At 42.1% G+C, this 26,023-nt stretch overlaps 2 protein-coding genes across 2 annotated transcripts in view; one reads left to right on the top strand and one right to left on the bottom strand.

Moving 5' to 3' along the window:
• Set8 (SET domain containing 8) overlaps positions 1-23,785 on the bottom strand; it is an 86,197-nt gene extending 62,412 nt beyond the window's left edge. Inside the window, exons 1-3 of the mRNA XM_068350930.1 lie at positions 23,721-23,785; positions 23,401-23,513; positions 16,675-16,873 (exon numbers count right to left, since the gene is read on the bottom strand). Coding sequence (XP_068207031.1) covers positions 16,675-16,873; positions 23,401-23,470 — 269 coding nt within the window. The 5' untranslated portion in view covers positions 23,471-23,513; positions 23,721-23,785. The remainder of the gene's footprint in view (positions 1-16,674; positions 16,874-23,400; positions 23,514-23,720) is intronic.
• Positions 23,786-23,824: 39 nt separating this feature from the next.
• Positions 23,825-26,023, top strand: part of LOC137620627 (uncharacterized) — a 59,736-nt gene continuing 57,537 nt past the window's right edge. The window contains exon 1 of the mRNA XM_068350925.1: positions 23,825-24,001. Within this exon, the coding sequence (XP_068207026.1) occupies positions 23,951-24,001 (51 nt within the window). The 5' untranslated portion in view covers positions 23,825-23,950. The remainder of the gene's footprint in view (positions 24,002-26,023) is intronic.

Here is a 26,023-nt window from a genome sequence, read left to right on the forward strand (position 1 = left end):
ACATGAAATGACAGTCAAGCACTTTCACCCAGCCAATAAGAACGACTTAAATTGGTTGGTATATTTGTACACAATTCTATTAGCATCCAAAACCAGATGTGATAATTCCAAGAGATTAAAAGGAAGGCCTTTCTGGTCCGACTTAAAGGGGCACATTGCGAGCATTAATAAAACTTTACAGTTCCCTTTTAGCACCAATTGGATTTTTTCTGTCTTTTAAATTGCAACTATACCATTTGGTGTCTTCTTCCTAGCTGTTCAACTTTGTTTGGCCCCAATTTCCTTTTCTTAATGAAAAGGTAATACTTCATGAGAGAGTAAAAATGTAAATCGGTAATCTCATTATACTAAATAATTGTAATAAAAAGTAGATAGCGCATTATGGATTTTGCTATACAAGGAGGGTACTAATACTGTAGTTAAGTTTGTAAACTGCACTGAATATTACTCAATACCCACAAATTTGGAATTAACAAAATTTTTTAAAAATTAAAAAAACAAAAAATGAAGAGTATATACAGTACTTGCTAAAATTACAATCGTAAGTTCTAAGAGCATGGGTTTGCATTCTCCTTTTACTATATTCTAAACTAAATATGCAAATGAAAAGTAAAGACGAAAGAATTTTTCTTTCTTCAACTTAAAACACTACTTTACCTGAAAGGCAGAGACTAAATAAATCTTCCATACCTATAAAGTACTGCACAGTACTGAATATCAAACCTACAGCACAGAAACTGATTTTACTGTAACTGTAATCAAAATGGGCAAAGTTGATTTGACCATTAATTTCTTTGGTTCATTCTTTCGTGGTCCCACTGATTTAAGCTTTGACAAATTTCATGCAAATAATATTTCAAACCCTTGATAATTGATGAAAGCCAATCGTAAAATTTCCAAATTCACATTACATGACAATATAGGTAGTTCTAATATAGGCAGCTACATACAGTAGATCATAGACTAATCTGAAAGATGAGTAGAATGAAGAAAAAGATTGAAAATCTAGATTAGTTGAAGCAAACTTAAAACGACTGGAAAGAAATAATAAAAAAAATTGTTAAGAGAAGTATTATAGTACAATATATATGAGAAAAATAGTTGGGTAAGCGACTGATAGGATGCTGTAGGAGAGTTGCAGAGTTGAATGCAATACTGTATTATGCATTGAATTAACACAGGGGTCCAAAGTTGTCTGGACTGAAAAACACTGAAGAAATTCAGAAATTAAATTCCCATAAGATGAAAAAATGCGGAAAAGATAAAGGATATCAAACAGTGTGGTTAAACATCAAACTTGGATGGTACAGTATATGCTGGATTTTAAAGCCTGCATGAAGTACAGAGTTTGATGAACTATTGTTATAACATTTCTTATTACCAAACTGACTAAACATTCATAGCAAAATTCAGATTTGTTCTGCTCTAGGCAGCTGACAAGAGCACTTACAAAGAAATGGGATATTTCAGGAAGATGAGATTACAATATGCCGATAATCATGCATTGCAAACTATTTCTATATAAGAATCACACAGGGATATGGTTTCCACTGGATGGAATATAGACTGATATCTCAAAGAAGGAGATACAGGAGTTTGACCACAAGAAGAGAGGAGAGGAAAGCTAGTGAGAAAGTAGCAGTACGAGGGCAAGTAGAAATGACCATATCACAAAGAAGAAATACCATACATTAGTTCATTGAAGAGAGAAGAAAGTCAGAAATCACTTCATATTTAATTACAAAAGAGAATAAATCTAAATGTTAATAATGATGATCTCTTGTTGTCTTGCATGAAATCTATCATGAACCCTTTCCCCTGCGTTTGATTTTGCAGTACTAATAAAATGCCCTGTAATAAAAATATGCAAAGATTACTGGAGTTTTTGGGACCTAGTTGAAAAAATAGTTTTGTTCAATAGAATACTCATGGTAAAGATAATAGTCATTGTTTGAAACATTTATGTGTTATCTGGCTTTTAAAGTTGAGACAGATGGGATCATCTATGCATATTGGTTCAAAAGACCTGATAACTTTCATTGCAGTTACCTAAGAAACATCCTTTAGGTACCTTATTACAAGAGCAGCAGATGTAAAGATCTCAAATGAGGTAAAGAGCGACTTGAGAAAATCAATGAAAAGGGGCTAGGATGAAGACCGAAGCAGAAAGAAATTAAAAGAAAATGCATAAGACAAAAAGAAGATATCTCTTTTTCCAATAAAAAACTGACAACGATGATAAAAAATAAATTATGTATTAACCCTTCTACTTCCCTTAACCCCCATGGACGTACTGGTACGTCCTTGCAAAAAACTGCTATTTGCATTTTTTTGATAACTTTATGAGAAACTTCAGGCATTTTCCAAAATAAGACCAACCTGACCTCTATGACAAAAATTAAGCCTGTCAGCGCAATCTAAAAAAAAATATTGCAAAACGTGCTTGAAAAAGAAAAACGGCTGGGGGTTAAGGGTTGGAAATTTCCAAATAGCTTGGGGGTAAAAGGGTTAATGATGGTAAGAATTAAAAGCAATATCAAAAGTAATTTATATTTTTCCTAGCTATACAAACCCCAAGTCCTTTAGAATAGGGAATACATTTTCAGTACAGTTGGAAGGGCCGTCGGATTTGCTAATAAGGTGACGAGTGCGGTTGAGAAGTCATATCCCTCCACCTGTTAGGATCACGTCCCTTTTGACCTTAGACGGGACAATATGAGATGGTTGAAGTGCGCGACAATATGAGATGGTTGAAGTGGGAAGTTTAACTTTGAAGGATTCAGGTTTGAATAGCTAGGAATAATACAAATTATTTTTAAATTTGTTATATGTTCCTATGCATATAATGTACAATCCTTTCATGCTTTAAAATAAGGAGACTCGCTAACTGGTGGAAGTTCCCTTAGAATAAAACTGTGTTGTTTTTTTTCTCTGAAGGTATCAGCCTGCCTGATCTTGTACGGAAGTGCAGGCAAGGATACCAACAACCTCCTATCTGTCTCTTATAGGGATGAGTAGACTGATAGGGGCTGGCCTGGCCTGTCCAAGAATATTGGTAAGTGGTTAAATGAAGGATCCTCTCCCCCAGGAAAAGGATATCAGACAGGAATAATAATATATCCACCAACCTCCCCTTTGTTAGAGAGGATGGGGGGAGATACTTTTTTAGATTCTAAAGAATGGAACTCACAAGTGTAGTTCACCAGCATCAGGTCACATCTGGTAACACTTTGACCGTTTTGTCCACAAGTGAGTGTAACACTGACTGCTCCATCCCAAGAGGAGGCAGGAAAATGAAGGAGAAAAACTAGTCATTCTACCTATCACTTCCGGTCTAGTGCAAGAGCTGGGCTGGCTACACAAAAACTTTTAGCAGCCATCACAGGACCATGCATAAAGGTGTATAGGGACTTGCAGGTATTAAGACTTGGGTGGGGTCTATACCCCATGACTTCGTGAGCTCTGGTCCAAGCTAGTACCTCAATGCTCTCAGCAGTCGAGGCATAAGCTTTACGAATCATTTCACAAACCCAGAAAGAGATTATATTCTTTGACACCTCTTTCTTAGTCCTGTCAGTACTAAGGAAGGGTTGCTGACATCCAGGCCTGAGGTATCATGTCCTTTTCAGGTAGCACGGCAATGCACTCAAGGGACACAAAAGCGACTCCTCTCTCTCCCCACCTGACACTAACATAGAGGGATTGAGTCTTGAACTCATGGTTGTGCACAGAGGGATCCTGGGTTTTGGCCACAAACCTGGCACAAAAATAAAGGAGACCTCCTTCCACCCCTCAGACTAAGTAAGAGAGACCATGCAACATGCCTACTCTCTTCGTTGATGTTAAGACTAGCTTCTACTCCAGAAGCCTGAGATCCCGGGTAGGGCAATTCTTCTCAAAGCTCCGCAAGAGCATAGACAACTCTCACAAAGAGAGGCCTATACCCTTCAGTTGAAAAACCATGCTCAAGGTGGAGCTGAAGTCATTGACAGCTGCGATTGAGAGGTGCATCTCTAGGCGAAGGAAGACGTGGATATCTGCGATCTATGCTAGAAATTCTCCAACTAGGAAGTATCCCTTCTATGATACCAATCACAGAAGAAGGCCCACTTTCTCTCATAGACAGATAAAGACGACCATAGAAGATACTCAGACATTTCCTGTGCAGTGGCTTTTGAAAAGCCTTTCGCTAGGAGGAGATGCTGGATAGCAACCAACTGTGAAACTTCAGGGATTTCATGGATTGGTGGTACCTTTGGAGATGCGGCTGACAGTGGAGAGTGGACCATAGGGGTAGTTCTCTCGAGACCTTGACTAGTAGTGCTAACAGATAGGGAAACCACTTGGCATGGGGCCATCTGGGAGCCAACAGGGAAATCCTGAGTCCTGGCATAATCAACATTCAGTTCATTAAACAGATCAGGCTGAACGGAAGAAAGGCGTACACATCAAAGTGCTGCCATGGGTATTGGAAAGCATCTTCAAACATGCCCCATGTGTCTGAAAAGGGGGAACAGAACATGGGGAGCTTCCTATCTAGCTGCATGGAAAACAGGTCAGTCCCAAAGAACAAAACAAGGCAAGAAGATGTGGGACCCACTCTGATCCTACAACTTACTCCTGGCAGATGAGTGTGTCTGCTAATACATTCCTCTAGATTGGAATAAACCTTGCTGAACACTAAAGTGCAGAATCCCGCCCAGATGTGTAACTGCTTCATCAGCTCGCATCGCAGAGAGGGCAGAAAACCATGCCCCTTACATGTTGATGCAAGCCACTATGGTAGTGTTGTTGCTCACCAACATTACCAAGTGCCTCAAATGTTCTTCGGTTGCATTTTCAAGACCTTGATGTGCATATACATTTCACCTCATAACCACAGTCCTATGATGACCAAATGCATGGGTTAACTACTACACTTTAATTGTTCAGTGGCTACTTTCCTCTTGGTAAGGGTAGAAGAGAGACTTTAGCGATGGTAAGCAGCTATTCTAGGAGGACATTCCTAAATCAAACCATTATTCTCTAGTCTTGAGTAGTGCCACAGGCTCTGTAACATGGTCTTCCAGTCTTGGGGTAGAGTTCTCTTACTTGAGGGTACACTCGGGCACACTATTCTATCTTATTTCTCTTCTTAATTTGATAAAAGTTTATATAGTTTATATAAAAAAATATTTATCTTAATACTATCACTGTTCTTAAAATATTCCATTTAAATTGTTAATTACTTCTCTTATTTCGTTGTTTCCTTTCCTCACTGGGGTATTTTCCCTGTTGGAGCCTCTGGGCTTATAGCATCCTGCTTTTCTCTCTAAGGTTGTAGCTTAGCAAGTATTAATAAGATTATTTGAAAGTATAAGACCTTTATCTTCATAAAAACCATGAAATCTTCCCCTCTGACGGAACTCCACACAGAATGTAGTTTCCATCCTGAACTTTATATGAAACGCACACTTTCAGTGGAGAGGTCAATGACCAGCCTCCAGCACCCAGTTATCATCTCCACCAAGAGGAATAGACTTTAGAAGCCAGAAGACTTAAACGATCTTAAACGATTTCAAGAGAGTTCTCCTCCAACATCCCTCCTAACTCTATCAGCATGGACAGGTTATGTTGTAGGAACAGATGAGAACTATCAGATAGTGAATAAGGGGCTGAAGGGCTAAAAATGTAGTGTGTAATCATCTCAAAAGGACACTCACCACCCATGGCTTGGCCAAATGTCTCTGGCAAGTTGCCCAATGCATGATAAGTAGCCTTCTACTATTCGCAGAAGGAGAGAGGGGGAAATACTGGCAACGTTTCCCTTCACAGTACTTCCCTTCCTTTGCCCTTTAACTGCCTGGAAGGACCAAGTTTAGGTAGCTCAAAAGAACTGTGTGTGCACCAGCTCATTCATGGAAGAAGTTGTAGGCAGTCCTGATCTGAGGCCTTCCTGTTATCCGATCCTGCAAGCATGACCAAACCCAAGAATTAGGCCGCAGCTCCCTTTGAAGGACCAAAACCATTGTAGGATACTGCACAATGGAACCCGAATCCTACAAACTAGTCCTCCACCTCTCCACTGCTACCTCTAAATCAACTTTTATTCAGAATCGAAGATCAAAGGATCCCTACTCTTCAAAACCCATTTCTCAATACTATGAAAATTGTACTTCTCCAGAGATTTTGAGGTTGATAACCCTGGTGACTTGGCAAAGTACGTCCCTACACTTGACCTCTGGTCAAGCAAAGAGACAGCTTGGAGGGAGGCCATGGCAAACGATTCCATGGCAACCAACTCTAAAGAGTGCACACCGACGAGTCAACATGAAGAGGTGATGATGCAGCAAGCTCTGATACATAGAACATTCTCTGCCTTGTGAGTGTGGAGTGCAAATTCTTGTTTGACTGACTGGAAGCGAGAGACTTTTCAGATCACCAGATCTGATCGTCAACTCAAAACAGGGTCCAACTAGCTACATCTCACCAGGCCAGCTCCATGGAAGAACTCAAGCTTCAAGAGGCCCTGAAGTTCCGATCAATGACCAAGGTTCCTCCCATAAGAGGACCCAAGGTCGCCACCCCCAGATCATTGTACTCATGAATGACTGTTAGTTAGTTCACAAAGAAATACTTCCAACTTGGGATTGTCCACTTCCGTCAACACTGGTCCAAGGTCCGGTGTCTTAGGGGCAGACGAATCCCGAGGCCCTCATACCCAGTTGGGACAAAAGGCGATGCAAATTGCTCTGGCAGATTGTTTCCTCCCAACGAATATGATCACTCAGCCCCAAAACAGACCCAGCAATGTAATTGAGGGCTGAAGAAGGGCTGGAATGGCAGATAAAAGAGGGGATGGGGGAATTCCTGACACTGACGGCGACAAAAACGAAATAGTTAGCTTGTAATCTTCCCTCTACTGATCATGGCAGGGGGACAGCCATGGTCTATGCCACGAGACAGGGGTAAAAGTTCCCTCAGACCACAACTTTTGGTCTTCCATTGCACACAAGAACATAATGACACCCTCAAATTATTGAGACGAGCAAGGAGCAATAGTCCACTGACTTGGTAGGAAGGGTGATAGAGGGCGCCGAAGCTCTTCCATCAACCGGGAACAGAAAGTGTACAGGACAGCCTGCCTGGCTGCCAGAGTAATCAGACCAACAGAACTGGGGAACATGACATGGGGTCATGGAACCAGTGGGGCCTAGCAACGGTTCACCGAACCAGGGCCATGGCATGGGCCCAGCCCCATGAATCAGCACTGGGGGGAATTATGAGGAGGAGGAAGAAGAGCATGCATGTTTCTTCCTCTTACCAACCCTCGCCTCAGGTTCTGCAAGTAGAGGAGTTAAAGTCAGAGACTAATGACAACGACGCTTCCCCTACAGAAACAGCCATACAGGTTGCTCCAACAGGAACTACAACACTGAGTAACAATATCACAGGGGAGAGTATAGGTACACTCAAGGGTGCTTTCGACACTGACACAGTTCGGGTCAAAGGCACAGACGGAGAAAAGCTTATTGGCCCTGAACCTCCAGGCACAAAGTTGGGGTGGTTTCAAGCACAGGGGAAGGGGTGACTTACACAGGGCAAGGGGAAGCAAGAACAGGGATGGCAAGCACAGGAAGGATGCATGTGATTACAATCATCAACAGAGAAATGACAAATTCGTAGATAATTTGTGTTTTTCCTAACTATACAAACCTTAGCTATTTAATAGGGGTTATTATTTTCGGCGTAGCTGAAATGACGAGCCATGAGAATTTTAACGAGGGTTTACTACCCCACCGCTAGTTAGCGGGGGGGTAGGGAAGGTAGCTTGCTACTCCCCCCCTCACACACGCCTGTGCTTGAGCTCACTTTGCTTGGAGGTAGGACTTCAAGGGGGATAGGGCTGGCGGGCAAGTTTGATTAAATAGCTAAGGTTTGTATAGTTAGAAAAAAAACAAATTATCTACGAATTTGTCATTTGTTCCGTAACTGACATGCAAACCACGCTATTTAATAGGGGTGACTCACCCATTAGGAAGGGTGGAAAGTCCCAGCCAGTACTGGCTTTTGGCTTTGCCCAGGGACTCATTATTTAAGTGTGACAGCACTCAACAATAAGGAGTCCCTGCACCTCGCTAGAACCTTGCTACGCAAGGACTGCAGCCTACAAAAGGTGTGTGTGAAGGTATAATAAAGTGTGACTTGTCCTAGGAAGTTGACCTGTAGTCCTTTAGATGGAAACTTTAGGCTAGGACTCTCCCAATACCACCTCGTCAGGGTATGGGGACATGACAGTATTAGCTTAATACTAGGAACACAAAGGAAACATGGTTTACCTGCAGTGGTTTGAGGTCGGCTGTGCAGAGAACCCAGGATGCTGCTTTCCCCAAGAGAGGGGAAGATGAAGAAAAGAATAAGGGCCAGACAAACCTTTTCATTCATGCAGACTAAGACCGGGTAACAATGCCCTCAACCCTCTGCTACTTGTCCACTAAGGAGCCTGAGGTTTTAAACCAGCTGTTGTGCTGCCACCACAGGGCCAATAGAGAACGTATCGAGCCTCCTGTGGGTCACGTCTTGCAGGTAGTGGGCTGTGAAGGTCGTCTGACGCTTCCACACCCCAGCCTGAAGAACCTGCGTCATTGAGAAATTCTTCTTGAAGGCCAGGGACGTAGCTATGCCTGACGTCATTTGCTCTAGGGCAACGTGACGGAGGAGGGTCTGGATTCAGGGACAGATGGATCACCCTACGAATCCATACAGAGATGGTGTTCTTGGTGACCCTCCTCTTAGTCTTCCCGGTGCTAAATGCTTGCAACTGAGGACGGACTGCAGCAGTTCTTTTGAGATATAGCCTCAGACTCCTTACTGGGCATAGTAGGAGATGGTCTGGGTCATCTGTTACAGAACGAAGACTCGAAATCTGGAAGGGGTCGAACCTAGGGTCCGGGGTCCAGAACCCCCGGATTCTGAGTCTTAGCAATAAACCCAGAGACGAAGCTGAACATTACCTCACCCCATCCCCTTGAATGGGCGATGTCATATGAGAGACCATGAAGTTCACTGACTCGCTTGGCCAAAGCCAAAGCTAGTAGGAACACCGTCTTCCAAGTCAGGTCGCGATCTGAAGCCTGGCATAATGGTTCATAGGAACTCGAACCACGTTCCATGTAGGAGGTCTCACTTCCGACTGAGGGCAGGTAAGTTCATAACTTCGTATGAGTAGGGAAAGTTCCAGCGAGGAAGAAATGTCCATTCCTTTGAGCCTGAAGGCTAGATTTAAGGCTGAGCGATAGCCTTTCACCGCTGTGACTGAAAGGCGCATTTCTTCCCGCAAATACATGAGGAACTCCGCTATTGCTGGAATAGTGGCATCGAGTGGAGAGATACACCTTCTACGACACCAACCACAGAAGACTTTCCACTTTGCCTGGTAGACAGATGCGGATGATTTTCGCAGATGTCCAGACATCCTAACCGCAACTTTTTTCGAAAATCCTCTCTCAGCGAGGAGATGCTGGATAGTCTCCAGGCGTGAAGTCGTAGCGAAGCTACAGCTTTGTGGAAGATGTTGGCATGTGGTTGTCTGAGTAGATCGTGTCGTGGAGTGAGTTCTCTCGGAAGTTCCGTTAGAAGTTGCAGAAGATCCAGAAACCATTCCGCGTGATGCCATAGCGGAGCTATGAGGGTCATTGAAAGATTGACCGATATTCTGGTCTTGTTGAGCACCCTCCTCATCAGACAGAACGGGGGGAAAGGCGTACACGTTGATGTTGTCCCACCGTTGTTGGAAGGCATCTTGCCAGAGCGCCTTGGGATCCGGGACTGGGGAGCAGTATAGTGAAGCTTGAATTTCAACGCTGTCGCGAACAGATCCACAGTCGGGGAACCCCACAAAGTCAGGACTTTGTTGGCTACTAGATGATCCAAAGACCACTCGGTACTCACTATCTGAGACGCTCTGCTAAGATTGTCGGCGAGCAAATTCCTCTTGCTTGGAATGAAACGTGCCGATAGTGGAATTGAGCGGACTTCGGTCCACCTCAGTATCTCTAGTGCAAGATGGGATAGCTGCTTCAAAAAGGTACCTCCTTGCTTGTTGATGTAAGCCACTACTGTGGTGTTGTCGCTCATCACCACTACAGAGTGACCCTCCAGGTATTGTTGGAACTGTTGAAGGGCCAAGAATACAGCCTTCATCTCTAGATTTCTATGGAGGCACTTTTCTGATTTTGACCATAGGCCTGAGATCCTGTGGTGTAGAACGTGGGCCCCCAACCCTTTATTTGAGGCATCCGAAAACAGCATCAAATCCAGGAGGAGGACGAGAAGATCCACTCCTCTTCGTAGGTTCTCGTCTGTCACCCACCACTGGAGGTCCATCCGTTCCGCAGGTTCCATAGGGATCATGACGTCCGGGAATCGTAACCTTGATTCCACCAGAACTTGAGTCGCCACTGGGGGGATCTCATCCTGAGGCGACCGTTGGGAACTAGACAAGCCAAAGATGAGAGGTGACCGAGGAGACGTAACAACGATTGGGCTGGACGCTCTTCTTGTCTGAGAAAAGGGCTTGCGACCTTCCTCAGCCTTGCTATCCTGTCGTCTGATGGGAAGGCTTTGTGGAGATTGGTGTCTATAATCATGCCTAGGTATACCAGTCTTTAAGTAGGAAGCAGAGAGGACTTCTCGAGATTTACCATGATCCCCAGATCCTGACAAAGTCCCAGAAGTCTGTCTCGGTGTTGAAGAAGGGATGACTCAAGAGTCTGCTAGGATCAGTCCAGATAACGGAGGAGACGGATGCCGATCCTGTGTGCCCATGACGATATTAGGGTGAACACTGGTGAAAACCTGTGGTGCTATGGAGAGACCGAAACACAGCAACTTGAACTGGTACTCCTTGTTGTCTAGGCTGAATCTTAAGTACTTCCTTGAAGACGGATGGATTGGGATCTGGAAGTAGGCGTCCTTCAGATCCAGTGTACACATGAAGTTGAGGTCTCACTGCAAGTCTGACCGTGTCTGCGGTCTCCATGCTGAACAGAGTTTGCTTGACAAACTTGTTCAGAGCCGAGAGGTAGATGATTGGTCTCCAGCCTCCAGACGCCTTCTTTACAAGAAAGAGTCGACTGAAGAAGCCTGGGGACCCGTTGAGGACCTCCTGGAGAGCGCCCTTCTTCAACATGGTTTGGACTTCTGTCCGAAGGGCCTGCCCCCTTGCTGATCCCATGGCAAGGGAGCTCAATGACACTGGATTGGTCATCAGGGGAGGTAGAGATGTTGTGAACGGGACGCGATATCCCCAACTGATTACGGAAATCGTCCAGAAATCGGCCCCGAGTTGCTGCCACCTGTCTGCGCAACTTTGAAGGCATCCCCCCACTGATGGACATGCAGGGGGACTGCCAATCCTAGCGTTTGTGGCCTCTTCCCTTCCCTGGAGGACTTCTTGCCTTTCCTGTCCTGACAGGAAAAAGCTTAGACACCACTGTCTTCGCTGCCGTTGTCGGTTTCGTGGTCTTGGTAGGACGGGGCTGCTGGGGTGCTAGAGGCTTATAGGGCTTGGATGTCAAAGCCCTATGTAGGAGGGAGTCTTGGTGGGACTTCCTATACCTCTCAGCAGCATGCTCTACGTCCTCAGGCTCAAACAGGTTCGTTCCCATCACGGAAGAATGTCTGAGCCTGATATCTCTGTGTTAGGGACCTTCTGATGGAACCTCTCAAGACACTACATCCCAACATTTCAGGATGGTGTTTGCCCACAAGTTCGAGTCTTGGTGGGCCAGAAACTCGATCGTGCGAGTGCCTGAGAGTAGAAAGGTCTCCACAGCTTTCCTGTTACGTTCTTTGGATACATCCTCCGAACGTATCAGGATACCTAAGGTCCCGAACCAGAAATCCAGCCATGAAGTGGCCTGCATGGCACACTTCGCAACCTTCTCCTGATTAAGGATCTCAGTCGCCGAGAATGAGACCTGCCGGTTGGAGAGTTTCTCAAGAGGGACTCCCCTGGTAAGCTCTTCCAAAAAATGGTGAAGGGGAAGAGCTAAACAAGGCTCCTCTAGGATCTCAAAGTACCTCCTCTGCTGTACACGAGGAGGTGGGAGAAGCTTGTTGCTGGCACTGGATCGGCTGGAAAAGGCTAGCTCAGAGAGCTGGACCGCGATCTTGGCCCTGGTACTCTTAACCCCCTGAGACCAGGGCAAAGCTGCACTGGCCTTAGAGGGTTTTTGAGTCCCAAATACTCGGTCCAAGACCGTGTCCTTGCCCTCTCGAGGAGGAATTTCCGGGTCAGCAAACCCATTGAGAGTCCTCATAAGGGTCAGAACCTGCCAAAATGCATGTTCCGACTCCTGCAGCTCTCTTCAGGCTGGACTAGCAGCGAAGTCTCCTGTCCCCAAAGGCTCTTCTTGGGGAGACTCGCGGAAGTTCTAAGTCTTGACGAGGATTTCGGTATTGTCTTGGAGTCCTTCGACTCCCTCCTGGGAGGGATGCAGGATTCCAACAACGACGGAGGTAGGCTCTTCTCCACCACTACCCAAGAAGACTTTTCAGCGCGAGGTGGGGTTTCCCTCATTGATGCGATGGGGGAACGTCTCGCCTCACGTGACTCCCCTGAGGACAGGTAATCCTCGTCCAAAGGGGAGGGAGAAAAAGTCTGGGAAGGGGAGGGGACCTGCCTCGAAGGCTTACGAGGAGACAGCTTAGTCCTCGGAGGAGTCACCGCGTCCGAAACTCCTCTTTTTCTCTTCAGGGGAGTAGATGCAGCCAAGGATTTGTGGCCCAATTCAGAGAGAACAGGCTTGAAAGCCTGCATGACCGCTGTGATTAGTGCCCCAAACCAAGGCTGCTGGCTGACGGCTGCACTGTCAGATACTCCCTCTGGTGGGATAGGGATCGACTGATCCCTGGGGGGAGTTTTCAAAGGGGGGTTCGCCTGAAAAGAAAAAGAAGACAAAGAAGAAATGTCCCTGGGCCTTTCTGGAACATTTCCCCCCTACTGGCGAGCGCGCTGTTCTGCGCTTGCGAGGTGTGTGTGTATTCAGCAATGCCGCCCTTGGGAAGGTATTGACGATCGCGCTGGCGCGCGCGCGGGAGGCTGGTGGCGCGCGCGCGGGAGATTGCGAGGGCGCATGCGGGCGAGCGATGGCGCTGCGTAGGAGCGTGCGCAGGAAGCTGCTTGCACGCGGGAGCGCGAGGGTGAATGTTCGCGTGGGCGCGCAGGATCAGAATGAAGAGCCCGTGCTTTCCAGAAGATGTCGTAGGGCGTATGCGCGCAGGAGAGACATCCCTTGCGGGCGGGCGCGTAGCCAGAACCTACGTTCGTTAGCGCCTCTTGTGGGCACACATCAGGCTGGCGATGCGTAGCTTCTGTGGGAGATGGGCGTGGGCGTGCATCCTCGTGGGCTCGTGTAGGTGAATGCGCGCGACTGCGCGCTGGCGAGGGATGGCACACAGGAGAAAGCGGGCGGCGCGTTGGCGAGTAGGGGAAGTCCTAAACTTCCCTACCGCACCCAGATCCGAAGATCGTGGGCGCGCAGGAGATCGTTGGCACGGAGAGCGCTGGCGTGCAGGAGACCGTTGGCACGGAGACCGCTGGCGCGTTGGTGAGCGCTGGCGCGCAGGAAAACATTGGCACGCATGGCACGCATTAGGTTGAAGGCGCGCAGTGGCGCGCTGGGGAGCAAGTGAGCGCTGGCGCGCTTTATCAGGAACAGCAGCAGCAGGTGAGCGCTGGCGCGCAGGTGAGCACTATCTCCAAAACCTCAATGAAGTCAGAAGAACGTTGGCACGCATGCTTATCATGGCGCGTAAGGGACGTGTGCGCTTATTGGCGCGTACGCCCTTGTTGCCCCGAAGGGACCAGTGCCTAACTTTTAAAGACAGGTTTAGTTGGCGCATACAGCGCATCAGCTGCCAGGAATGGCGACAGCAGGTCAGCAGGTCTGTCAGGTGGAAGGTCGGCATTCCCTTTGTAAGGACGATCTTCCACCGAAGGGGATCGCGAACGATCCGCAGAGAGGTCCAGGGTCGTAGCAGGAACAGTCGGAGATTGATGACGAGGCTCCTCTACGGCGGACTGCAACGACGATTAAGAACCGAAGAGCGCCTCCTCACCAACTTATAAGGTGAAGGAAGGCCTCTCTGGCGAAGAGGAAGGCGAGCCTTACGACATATACGCCCTCTGGGGGCCGTTGGGTCAGCAAGCTGACCTTCAGCAGTCCTTCGAAGAGAAGTCTCTGTGACTGAACTCCCCCGAGGGGGAGAACCAACGGCAGGAGAGACTGTTGGACTTAGTTCCTCCCTTGTTGGTTGAGCAGGAACGGAAGAAACTAACCCTTCAGCTTCTGCAGGTTGAGAAGTTGCCGAGGTATTAGGAGATACCGCATTGGATACCTCTGACACCACAATGTCGACAATAGACAGAGGATCAACCTCTGCCAAAGTCGGCGATTGCTTGACAGCAGCACCCAATCGCATGATGTCAATCAAAGCTTCCTTGGAGGGCGAACCCTCGAGCGTCAAGGAAGACCAAAGCTGGAATAAATCAGTTACATTAACATTTAAATCCTCCCCCGGGGGAAGAGGTCGAGCTGCATCGCTAAGGAAGGCAACGCCATCTCTCGACCCCAAGATCGGGAAACAGAACCACGGTCTACGCTACCACTCGACGGTCTTTCGAAGGAAACCGATCGAGTGGGAGCTTCGGAGGAGGTTGGGCAACGGAAGAAGTGTTCTTGGGATTTTCCCCTTTCAAAGAAAACTTCGAAGGAGAAATATCCCGCTTGGACTTCTTTCGTCGCCACGAAAACCTCTCCCACTGGGGGGGTAGACCACTCCCTACACTCACCACACTTGTTACTACTACCACACCGTTGGCCCCTACAGTAAGGACAAAGGGTGTGAGGGTCCGTCTCGACCGCTGACAAATGTACCACAAGGGCAGTCGGGTAATCCAGGACATTTGCGCATGTTCGCAGAGGCCAACTTCACACTCAAACCTGTAGGAGAGAAAGCAAAAAGACATTACTGGCTGTCAGAGAGGCGAGGGTGAGAGCGGACACGTCCGACTACCACCCGAGCTGAGAGCAAAGTGAGCTCAAGCATGTGTGTGTGTGTGGGGGGGGGGGGGGAGGAAGCTACCCTACCTACCCCACCGCTAACTAGCGGTGGGGTAGTAAACCCTTGTTAAATTTCTAATGGCTCGTCATTTCAGCTACGCCGAAAGTAATAACCCCTATTAAACAGCGTGGTTTGTATGTCAGTTACGGAACAAATACATTTTCAGCCTAGGGACCGACTTTGGGCATAACACCCTCATGTGCAGGACCTTTACAGTCCATACGGCCTTTGGAGGGGCCATCACTGGGGTCACTGACACCAGTAACACACCAACCACACCTTTCACCACTTGAGTCACACTAGGGACACCGGTGAGAGAGGTAGCCTTAGCTACAAGCTCCCTCAACTAGGTCATTGAGGGCCTACCTGAAAGACCTAAGGAGGGCCAAGCCTCCCTTAAGTCAAATTCCTCAGTAGCAGGCAGCAAAGGAACAAGAGAATAGCCTCCAACTTCCAATGAGGTGAGGCGAACATTGGTGGAACCACACACTAACAGAACCTAACACATACTCCCTAGCGACCAAGCCAGGGACATATGCTCAGGAGCAGCAGTAGAAGCTGCATTCAATGAGAGAAAACAAGTACTGTACCAAAAGACTTCAGTGTCGTCTTGGAAGTTGCCAAGACAGACCCTGGAGAAGGTTAACTCTCTTATTCCCTTTCAAGGCATATGACTGCCCCTGCACAGAAGGCTGCAACCTACACTTGAAACACGGGGATGACCGAGAACAATCAAGCCCTTACAAGAAGCAGTGAGTGGATCTAGAGACAATTTGACCATAAAGGGGTTGCAACGTCCACACTTTCCCGTGCAAGTATGAATTTCTTGCTTCACATTCATAGCAATAATCAACAACCAGCATTCATTCCTGTAAGGAAAAGGAAGATGAAAAACTTAGTAAGGGAGCAACAGTGCGTCAGTACGATACTCGTTATGGCCAAAAACGAAAGTGACATGCTTCTGACAGGTGAAAGGGTAGAGCTCCTTGCTCTCACTTGCCACCTTTCGTTAACAAATTCATTGGCCATTCCAGCTATGCTGAAAACATATTCCCCATTTCAAAGAAAGAAAGGCTTGTATATGCATAGGAACAGACTAATGTTGATGGTAAGTAGTAAAATAACAATTAATATTAAGAAAGATAGACTATATATTTAATGATAAGACATCACAAAAGAATAGATGATAATTTCTATAATTCAATGCTCCACCAGTGAAGTCTTCTGGTCTAAATTAAAGCAATGTACATGACTGGAAATTAAGTGCGGGAAATGAAGTCACCTAAAGTAACAGAGTTAGAGAAGGCTTTGTTGGTGAGATGTGGAGGAGAGCAGTGTTAGACAATGCAAGTTGCATGCAAATCATGTGCACTACTACAACAACAACAAAAAACATTGAAATTATTTTTTAATTCAAAATTATCTGAAATTAAATGAGCATGATGTAAATAAAACCAGTTCATATACCATAACTTGTTACCCTAAGAGGGTGAAGGGTCCATCGCAACCCTTTCAGGATTCCTGAAGTTTATATAAACGGCATCAAAACAAGACTAAAATAAATACCTTGATGGTGAGAAGTAAGAAGTTATCTTTGTCTCTTTCTTTCGGGAAACTGCACTAACAAAGTTATTGGCTTTACTGCTATTCAGAGATCCAAAAAAAGGCTTCGGTTCCAGTCGTAAGTCCTTGGGCCCCTTGGGACCATCAACAGCACTAACCAAAGAATTTTCATCTTTGCTGCTGCGATTAGTTCGACGCTTCCCTGAAAGAAGACACATAAAAATACAAAGATCAACATTCTTAATGACACCACCACGAAATTCTGAAAAAAAGATCATCCATGTAACAGTACATAACAACTGCTTTTTCCATGACAAGGGGTTAGGGTGAAAAGCTTTAAAACTTTTGAAAGCGATTATAAGAGGTCTGTTTTATGAAATGTGATAAACCACACACACAAAAGAATGAGCTACTCAGGACAATGGCTAATGTTCAGAGAACCCCTGAAAATAATTGAGCTTCCAAAGGGTAATTTTACTATACTCTAGCAGACACCTAGCATCCACTGGTTTTTAATACCCAATTGCTAAAGCTCTTGTAAATGGAAAGACCAAACACATCTTCACCAAGATGCCTCAACGTATCTTTAAAGACAATAAACAGAAATAACCATCCTTTTTTTTTTCTGGTAAACTAACCTTAAGATTTCTGAAATGCGCTAGTTGTAGGGTACATTTATAAGTTGATAATGTCATCATAGGATCCAAATAAAGTCTTGTTTTGTAGTGATTGCTACTCAAGTCTTCGGGAAAAGCATAAAGAGAAATCAACAATATGTTTACAGTATGTAAATACACAAATAATACTTCTCGAGTTCTAGAAATTTTATTCCACGTGTTACCAGATTATGATTTTCCTCACTGGGATATTTTCCCCGTTGGCACCATTGGCCTTATAACACCCTGCTTTTCCAACTGGGGTTGTAGCTTAGCTAATGATGATAAAAATAATAAAGTAAAGAGGTCCATGGAACCATGGTAACCATCAAACAAGAATGACCTGCAATGCCATGGTAAATTTGATGCTATTTGATGCTATGAGTAGGGCCATAGCTTCTGTACCATGGTCTTCCCATAGCCTTTGTACCATGGTCTTCCACTGTCTAGGATTAGAGTTCTCTTGCTTGAGGGTACACTCGGGCACACAATTCTATCTTCTCTCTCTTCCTCTTGTTTTGTTAAAGTTTTCATAGTTTGTATAGAAAATTTTAATGTTGTTACTGTTCTTAAAATATTCTATTTTTCCCTGTTTCCTTTCCTCACTGGGCTATATTCCCTGTTGGAGCCCTGAGCTCATAGCATCCTGCTTTTCAAACTAGGGTTGTAGCTTAGCAAATAGTAATAATAATAATAATAATAATACAGTAATAATAATAATTAAAATAAATTAAAGGACGGAGTTTTACCAGCCCAATGAGTCAAGCTTGACTCTCACAGGGCTGGCCCGAAAAAAAAATCGGGATATAAAGAACTATAAGATTATAAAAATTCAAATGATAGGGAAAAAAAAATAAATGAAAAAAAAAATTATATTCCGGTATATGTATATACAGTATATACTTATAATCTTTAAATATTCTAAATATGGGTGAATATATTTATATATATATATATATATATATATATATATATATATATATATGAAATCTGAGTGATAAAAATAATTAACTTTATATTAAATCTATGTAATTTAAAATGAATTAGTAAAAAATCTTAGGTAAGAATTTAGATTCTATCAATATTACGTGAATTACTTAAAAAAGTTAAAATTCTAGAAACAGAAAAATGACTTGATTCAGTTAAAATGTCAGAAAACGTTTTCTGACCAAAACATCTCTCTCTCTCTCTTGCTGAAAAACTTTACAAACCGAAAATATATGTTTAATAGACAAAAAAGTATCACTGCACATTGGAACAGTGCCGTGAGGTGTACTCATTAAAAATTCATGGGTCAATCTCGAGTGCCCAATTCGTAATCTGGTTAAAATTACTTCTGTTCTTTTGTTCTTTTGTGTCGAGGAATCCCAAGGAGCAACCTTCGGTTTAATTTGCCTTAACTTATTATTTTCTGGCACATTATTCCAAATATTCAGCCATTTTTCCAATATGAAATGCCTTAATAATGTAATCAAATCTCCAACTGGGAGATCAATGTTTTGTTGTGGTAATCTAATGGCTTCTTTAGCAGCAGCATCCGCCTTTTCATTACCAACAACTCCAACATGAGCCGGTATCCAGCATAACTCGACACAAACACTGAGAGGATAATTTACTTATAAGGTCTTTAATTCTTAAGATCAAGTGGTTCCTATGAGTATAGTTTTTAAGGGCCACTATGGTACTTCGAGAATCTGAATAAATAACAAATTTAAAATTCTTCCTGTCTTCAATTGTTTTAATCATATTGATTGCTTGTAAAATGGCATATAACTCTAATGTAAATACTGATGATTCTTTTGGCAACGATAATTGTTGTGTTCTATCTAAAGATACTGCAGCACATCCAGTACCCATTGGGGATTTAGAACCATCAGTATACAGTATATTGCATAGTGAGGACCTTTTCTCCGAATATGTTCTATGGTAATTTGCTTGTGGTGACTCGGAGTATAAGTGAATTTTTTTGATAAATAAAACAGAACAGATTCTTGTCCTTGTCATAATCCAAGGTGGGGGAAATAAAGATGGTTGGATAAGATTCACTTTAACGTTTGTTGATTGTAACAGTCTGTTTGCCCTAATTGGGAATGGTGGTTCGTGGTTGTTTAAAAAAATATCCCTCTCATTAAAAAGCTTTTTTGTTGGAGAATTAGTGGATAAAATTTTCAATGCACTCCGCATTGTTACAAACTCCCGATGCAAAGACAATGGGGGGTTCTCCAATTTTACATAAAACTGAGAGATTTGGGGATAATCTAAATGCTCCGCTACAAATTCTCAGGCCTCGAGTGTGTATTGGATCTAAAGATTTCTAAGTTGCTTTTGATCCTCATCCATATATTGGGTTACCATAATCAATTTTTGATAATACTAATGCTTTATACATCATTAGTAAAGTTGCTCTCCTTGCACCCCAGGTTGTGTGAGATAATTTCCTCATTAAATTAAGAGCACTGTTACATTTGGATTTGATATATGATACATGTGCTTTCCAATTCAAATGGGTGTCAAAAATTAGTCCCAAAAACTTTACCTTATCTTGAAATTGGATTTGTACATTGCCCAATGTTAGATTGATATCTTGATTCTGCTTCCATCTACTATTTTTATAGAACATTATAGCTTGAGTTTTTTCTGCCGAAAGTCTAAAACCAACAGATGCGGTCCAAGCTAGTATTTTTCTAGTGGCACTATTTAGAATCCTTTGTAAATGACACAGGCTATTAGAGGAATAGTAAATAGCAAAGTCATCTACATATAGACTACTTTGCACTCCTTGTGGCATTTGATTAACAATGTCGTTAATTGCCAATGCAAAAAGAGTCCCGCTTAAAACACTGCCTTGCGGTACACCACTGTCAAGATTAAAAGATTCGAGTAAAGGTTATCAATAAGGGTTTGAAACGTTCTTCCACCAATAAAATTTCTAATAAAAATAGGAAAGTGTCCTCGAAAACCATTCTGATGTAAGGATTTTAGTATCGAGTGTCTCCACGTTGTATCATATGCCTTTTGAACATCAAAAAATATGGCTATTGTATATAATTTTCTAAGTGTGAAAGTGAATCCAAAGAAGACCGTTCTGATTGTGAGCCAAATTGAGAAGTCGATAGAATATTATTGTGACGTGAACACCAATTTAGTCTATAATTTACCATTTTTTCCAGTAATTTACATATGCAACTGGTTAATGAAATTGGTCTGTAATAGTTTGGATTACTTGGATCTTTCCCTGCCTTTACTATTGGTATTACTATTGCATGTTTCCATGCCTTTGGAAAAAGGTGTTTGGTCCAAAGATGATTGTAAAAATCCAATAGATATGCTTTAGCTAAAGGGGATAGATTTCTAATCATATCGAAATTTATCTCATCTTTACCCGGGGCTGTTTACCTACAATTAGTTAAGGCAAATTCCAACTCCTCCTCAGTAAATCTTTTATTGTAATAGATATCCTCCATAGTATCAAAGTTCAATGGTGTTACTTCTTCTCTTCTTTTAATGGCTCGAAAGTGGGCATCTAAATTATCAATGCTGCTTATTTTTCAATATTATGGCCGATAATATTAGAGATTGTCTGAGTATCATGTATTAACGAGCCGTTATGCATTAATGCGTGTCTCGCTGGTTTGCTGTAAGAACCACTAATCTTCCTAAACTTTTGCCACACCTTCTGCACAGAAGTATTATCTGATATGCTTGACACGTATTTTTGCCATGAAATTATCTTGCCTTTAATTACTTCCTTTCTGAATTTAGCAGAAACCCTATTAAAATATGGTTTCAACACACTAATTTCTATTGCTACATCAACCAGTTTGTTTATTTTATTCCCTAACATTAGGGGACCAGTGCTCAAATGTTTGAATCTTTTATTTAGGGCTTCTAAAATAATAATAATGAGATCAAGTTATACATCACACTGACAGAAATACCTTTAGATGTTCGGCCAACATAAAACAAGTTACAGAATAAAACAAGTTACATTCTGAGCAAGTAATACTACATTATATATCATTACCATTTTCAGAGCTATTCTTAATAAACACAAAGTGGCCATATGTTAGGTTAAGTAATGATAGAAAACAGTACACCCCTAATTTTCCCTTTTTTTCATATCACCGTGAACCTGCTCAACTACTTATTTACATCCAGATTTAGTGGTTTGTAATGGATTAAAGCACTTTCTTCTGATTGGAATGAATGTTAAAATTAAAAATAAGATTAAAATCCTGCACAAAATGCTATTGGTATATTTCACTTCCTAGGGTTATTGTAGCCTTAACTGTGACTTTGAACCTCCAAACAATATTAATATAATTAAGGAACTTAACCAAAGATGTTCCTTTCATAGCAATGAGGGGGGCCTAAGACTGCGCACAACTATTATTGGTGAATATTTTAGAATTAGTGAAGCAATGCTAATTTCTCACAGCAATATAATTTTTCCTTTTCTCACACGGCTATTTTTATCTGTTGGAGACCTTGGGCTTATAGCACCTTGCTTTTCCAACAAGGATTGTAGCTTGGCTAATAATAATAATAATAACACTGTAATAATAATAGTAATAATGTCATCTTTCTCATCACAAGATCTAGAACAAAATGAGGTAGAAGGAATTTCAATATTAACTATGATAATAATGAATAAACATATGCAATTCTTCTAAAGGATACCCCAAAATCAAACCATTGTTCTCTAGTCTTGGGTACTGCCATAGCCTCTGTATCATGGTTTTCCATTGTCTTGGGTTAGAAGTCTCTTGCTTAAGGGTACACTCAGGTACACTATGCTACCCGTTTCCTTATTTCCTTTCCTCATTGGGCTATTTTTCCCAGTTGTATCCCTTTGGCTTAGAGCATCCTGCTTTTCCAAATAGGGTTGTGACTTTAAACTAGTAATACTAATGACACCAGACTGCTTAAAAGGGATTTTGGCTGTCAGTTTTAATGTCATATATCATTTTTGGAAAATAAACTTTGCAATCTTTCTGTTTTAATGTCATATATCATTTTTGGAAAACAAACTTAGCGATCTTTCTGTTTTAATGTAATATATCATTTTTGAAAAACAAACTTAGCAATCTTTCAGTTTTAATGTCATAGGCCTATATCAGTTTTGGAGAACAAACTTTGCTATGACAGGGTCAAACTACAAAAAATATCATATATCAATTAATTAACCATTTGGAATTACCATGGGCCTAACCTACATTGTTCAACTCTTCTTATTGAGAATTAGCCTTATTGAATGTTGGATCTAATTTCATATTGCAGTCAGGCCTACTTTATAAAAGGCTATTTATAGACCTAATGACAAGACTTTTGAAAGAGAGGCTTCATTTAAACCAATAAATCAGCTTCGAGGCAATGATAGGCCTGGTAATAGGCCAATTATTATCATCATCATTACTAGCTAAGCTACAACCCTAATTGGAAAAACAGGTAAGACCAAGGGCTCCAACAAGGAAAAATAGCCTTGTGGGGATAAGAAATAAGGAAATAAATAAATAAGCTATTTATATGAGCTACCAAAGAGGATTAAAATAACCAGCACCAAGGTTGAAGCTAATTAATTTCAGATTAGGCCTATAATCGTTAAACTTCAGGGAGTGACAGAGCAATCCGTGAAATGGGCTAATTCAGTTAAGACACGGGGTTTAACCTAGGCTTACACACCCTCTTCACAGGACAACCTGTGGCTAAAAGGCCTTAATTCAGTCAGCCGTCGCTTGAATAAGAACATCGAGAATTCTAAGTTTCTCGGACAATTACAAGACGTCAGGAAGTCGATTCAGCTCAAAATGGGCCCAAAAAAATGGGTCTTGGTTCATCATTTTATTCGACTCTGAAAATTATCGATCTCTCGGAAAAACCGACTCATGTGGTTAGGCCTACAAGAGGCACTGAAGCAACAAGCAGTCCATCGCAAAATAATTGAAGGTAAAACGGACTCATAATTGTTAATAATACCGTTTTAGGGTTTTAATCTGGTTATTAGGCGCGAGCAGACCGTTAAGTTAAGGCTTGAGGGTCGAAGTTAAGGGAAAAACAAAGCTTTCTTTCTCACCTTTCACCATGTTGCCGCGGAGGCCTGGCCTCGTGCTGATACTCCTTCGGTTGTGTATGTGATTCACCATAAGCCAGAATCCGGCTCGATTAAATCAGTTCACTCACAATCGCCTGAAAACTCAGAAAAGTAATTTTCACTATGTACACTAACATGCGTTCTCTTTGATACCTCCTCCATTCAAACATGCACGTAGACTCGTTTCTTGCGATTGGTCGCAAACGGACCGTCATTCTTTTATTTCATATTTCGTTCCGATAAATGCTTAATACAGATCTTTGTCTGTACTTCTGCAACTGTCATTGAAAGCAATATCATACCTGATAAACCTAATGCGAAACAATGAAGTGGTAGTCCAGTTCACCGGAAACTAGTACCAGCTGATAGCTAGCGAGCGAGCCTATAAAAGGTACAGTGAGCGAAAAGTAAATACAGTGGATGTTACTTATGTAGCGATCCGGACATTTAAATCTCTTTTAAAATACAGGATTTAAATTTCTTTTAAAATACAGAATTTACGCTGAAGTTAGACTAGTACTTGTTTCCTGTTATGTATTATCATCACGGTAGCAAATCAAACTCTGATACAACGTTCCAAAGGGTAACTATGAAATTTAAAGTATCTTTTTTCATTATCAACCATTCGTTTAGAAGTATGCAATGCGAGATTTTACTCACTTGATACCATATCTCTAACAGTTATAAGCAAAATAAGAAAGTTGAAAAATAAAATTTTTATCTCGCTTTCCGTATATCACAGTGTTGATTCAAACGCGGGATCTTTAAATTGATTAAGTATTCGTTTTGCTTCGAAACGCAAGTTCATTAATTAATATATTTCTTGTAACCACTAACCTTAATGCTTATTTTTTTTCAAGAAAATTTTTTATACTTATTTTTTTTCTTTTAAGCAAAGGTTTCAGCACCACTCGCTTAAACAAACACATATCCTTGCTAGTTCAGAGGAACAAAGAACCCACCCTGCCCCCTACCTCTTATCTAACTGATAGCGTGAATAACTTTCTATTCATGCAAATGATTAATGAATAATCTGTATCTAATCACCATGTATAAATCTTTGTCTTGTGTTTTCCTTCTTTGAACCTCCGGTCGGATGTCAGCTGTCAGGTTAGAAGATAGTGCACGTGTACATTTGTCCTATTATATGATTAGGAATGATTAAAACGTTATAGGAAAATGGGGACATTGCCGCTTTTATTCGTGTTTATGCGAATTGTATATATATATATATATATATATATATATATATATATATATATATATATATATATATATATATATATATGTGTGTGTGTGTGTGTGTGTGTGTGTGTGTGTGTTTGTGTGTGTATGTATATATATATATATATATATATATATATATATATATATATATATATAGAGAGAGAGAGAGAGAGAGAGAGAGAGAGAGAGAGAGAGAGAGAGAGAGAGAGAGAGAGAGAGAGAGAGAGAGAGGAGAGAGAGAGAGAGAGCCACTTTATAGGTAGGAGGTTGGTCAGGGCACCAGCCACCTGTTTAGATACTACCACTGGATAGTTATGGGGTCCTTTGACTGGCCAAGCAGTATTACATTAGATCCTTCTCTCTGGTTACTGTTCACTTTGCCTACACATACACCGAATAGTCGGGCCTATTCTTTACAAATTCTCCTCTGTCCTCATACACCAAATAATTCTTCACCCAAGAGATTAACTACTGCACTGCAATTGTTCAGTGGCTACTTTCCTCATGGTATGGGTAAAAGAGACTAGCTATGATAATCAGCTCTTCTAGGAGAAGGACACCCCAAAATCAAACCATTGTTCTCTAGTCTCTGGTAGTGCCATAGCCTCTGTACCATGGTCTTCCATTGTCTTGGGTTAGAGTTCTCTTGCTTGAGGGTACACTCGGGCACACTATGCTATCTAAAATTTCTTCCTCTTGTTTTGTTAACGTTTTTTTTTAGGAAATATCTATTTTAATGTTATTGTTCTTAAAATATTTTATTTGTCCTCGTTTCCTTTCTTCACTGGGCTATTTTCTCTGTTGGGGCCCTGGGCTTATAGCATTTTGTTTTTCCAACTAGGGTTGTAGCTTAGCAAGTAATAATAATAATAATGATAATAATATACCTTCAACGGTTACTAGTCCACTGCAGAACAAAGGCCTCATATATATATATATATATATATATATATATATATATATATATATATATATATATATATATATATATATATATATATATATATATATATATATATATATATATATATATATATATATATCCGTGAAAGGAAAAGTGAAAAGATTGGCTTAAATTTAGTATTTTATCCTTATTAGTTATATCGACGGTCTCAAAGTGAAAATATGAAATGATATCGTATTTATACAGGAAAATGAAATCCCTTAGCTGTCAGTTTCTTATTGATTTCAGGTATGAAAGAATTTATTTAAGAGAATAATAGTGGACTAATGGAAATAGACCAGAGGTTATGTATGAATTGTGACCATAGGTACAGGCAATTAAGAAGGATTTGACATTCCTTCTTTACGAGAATTGAATTTAAAATATGTACAATAACCCCAAGCTATCAGAACCGGTCGTTCAAAATATCTTAAG

The sequence above is a fragment of the Palaemon carinicauda genome, chromosome 27, assembly GCF_036898095.1.
Source record: "Palaemon carinicauda isolate YSFRI2023 chromosome 27, ASM3689809v2, whole genome shotgun sequence".
Classification (NCBI taxonomy): Eukaryota; Metazoa; Arthropoda; class Malacostraca; order Decapoda; family Palaemonidae; genus Palaemon; species Palaemon carinicauda.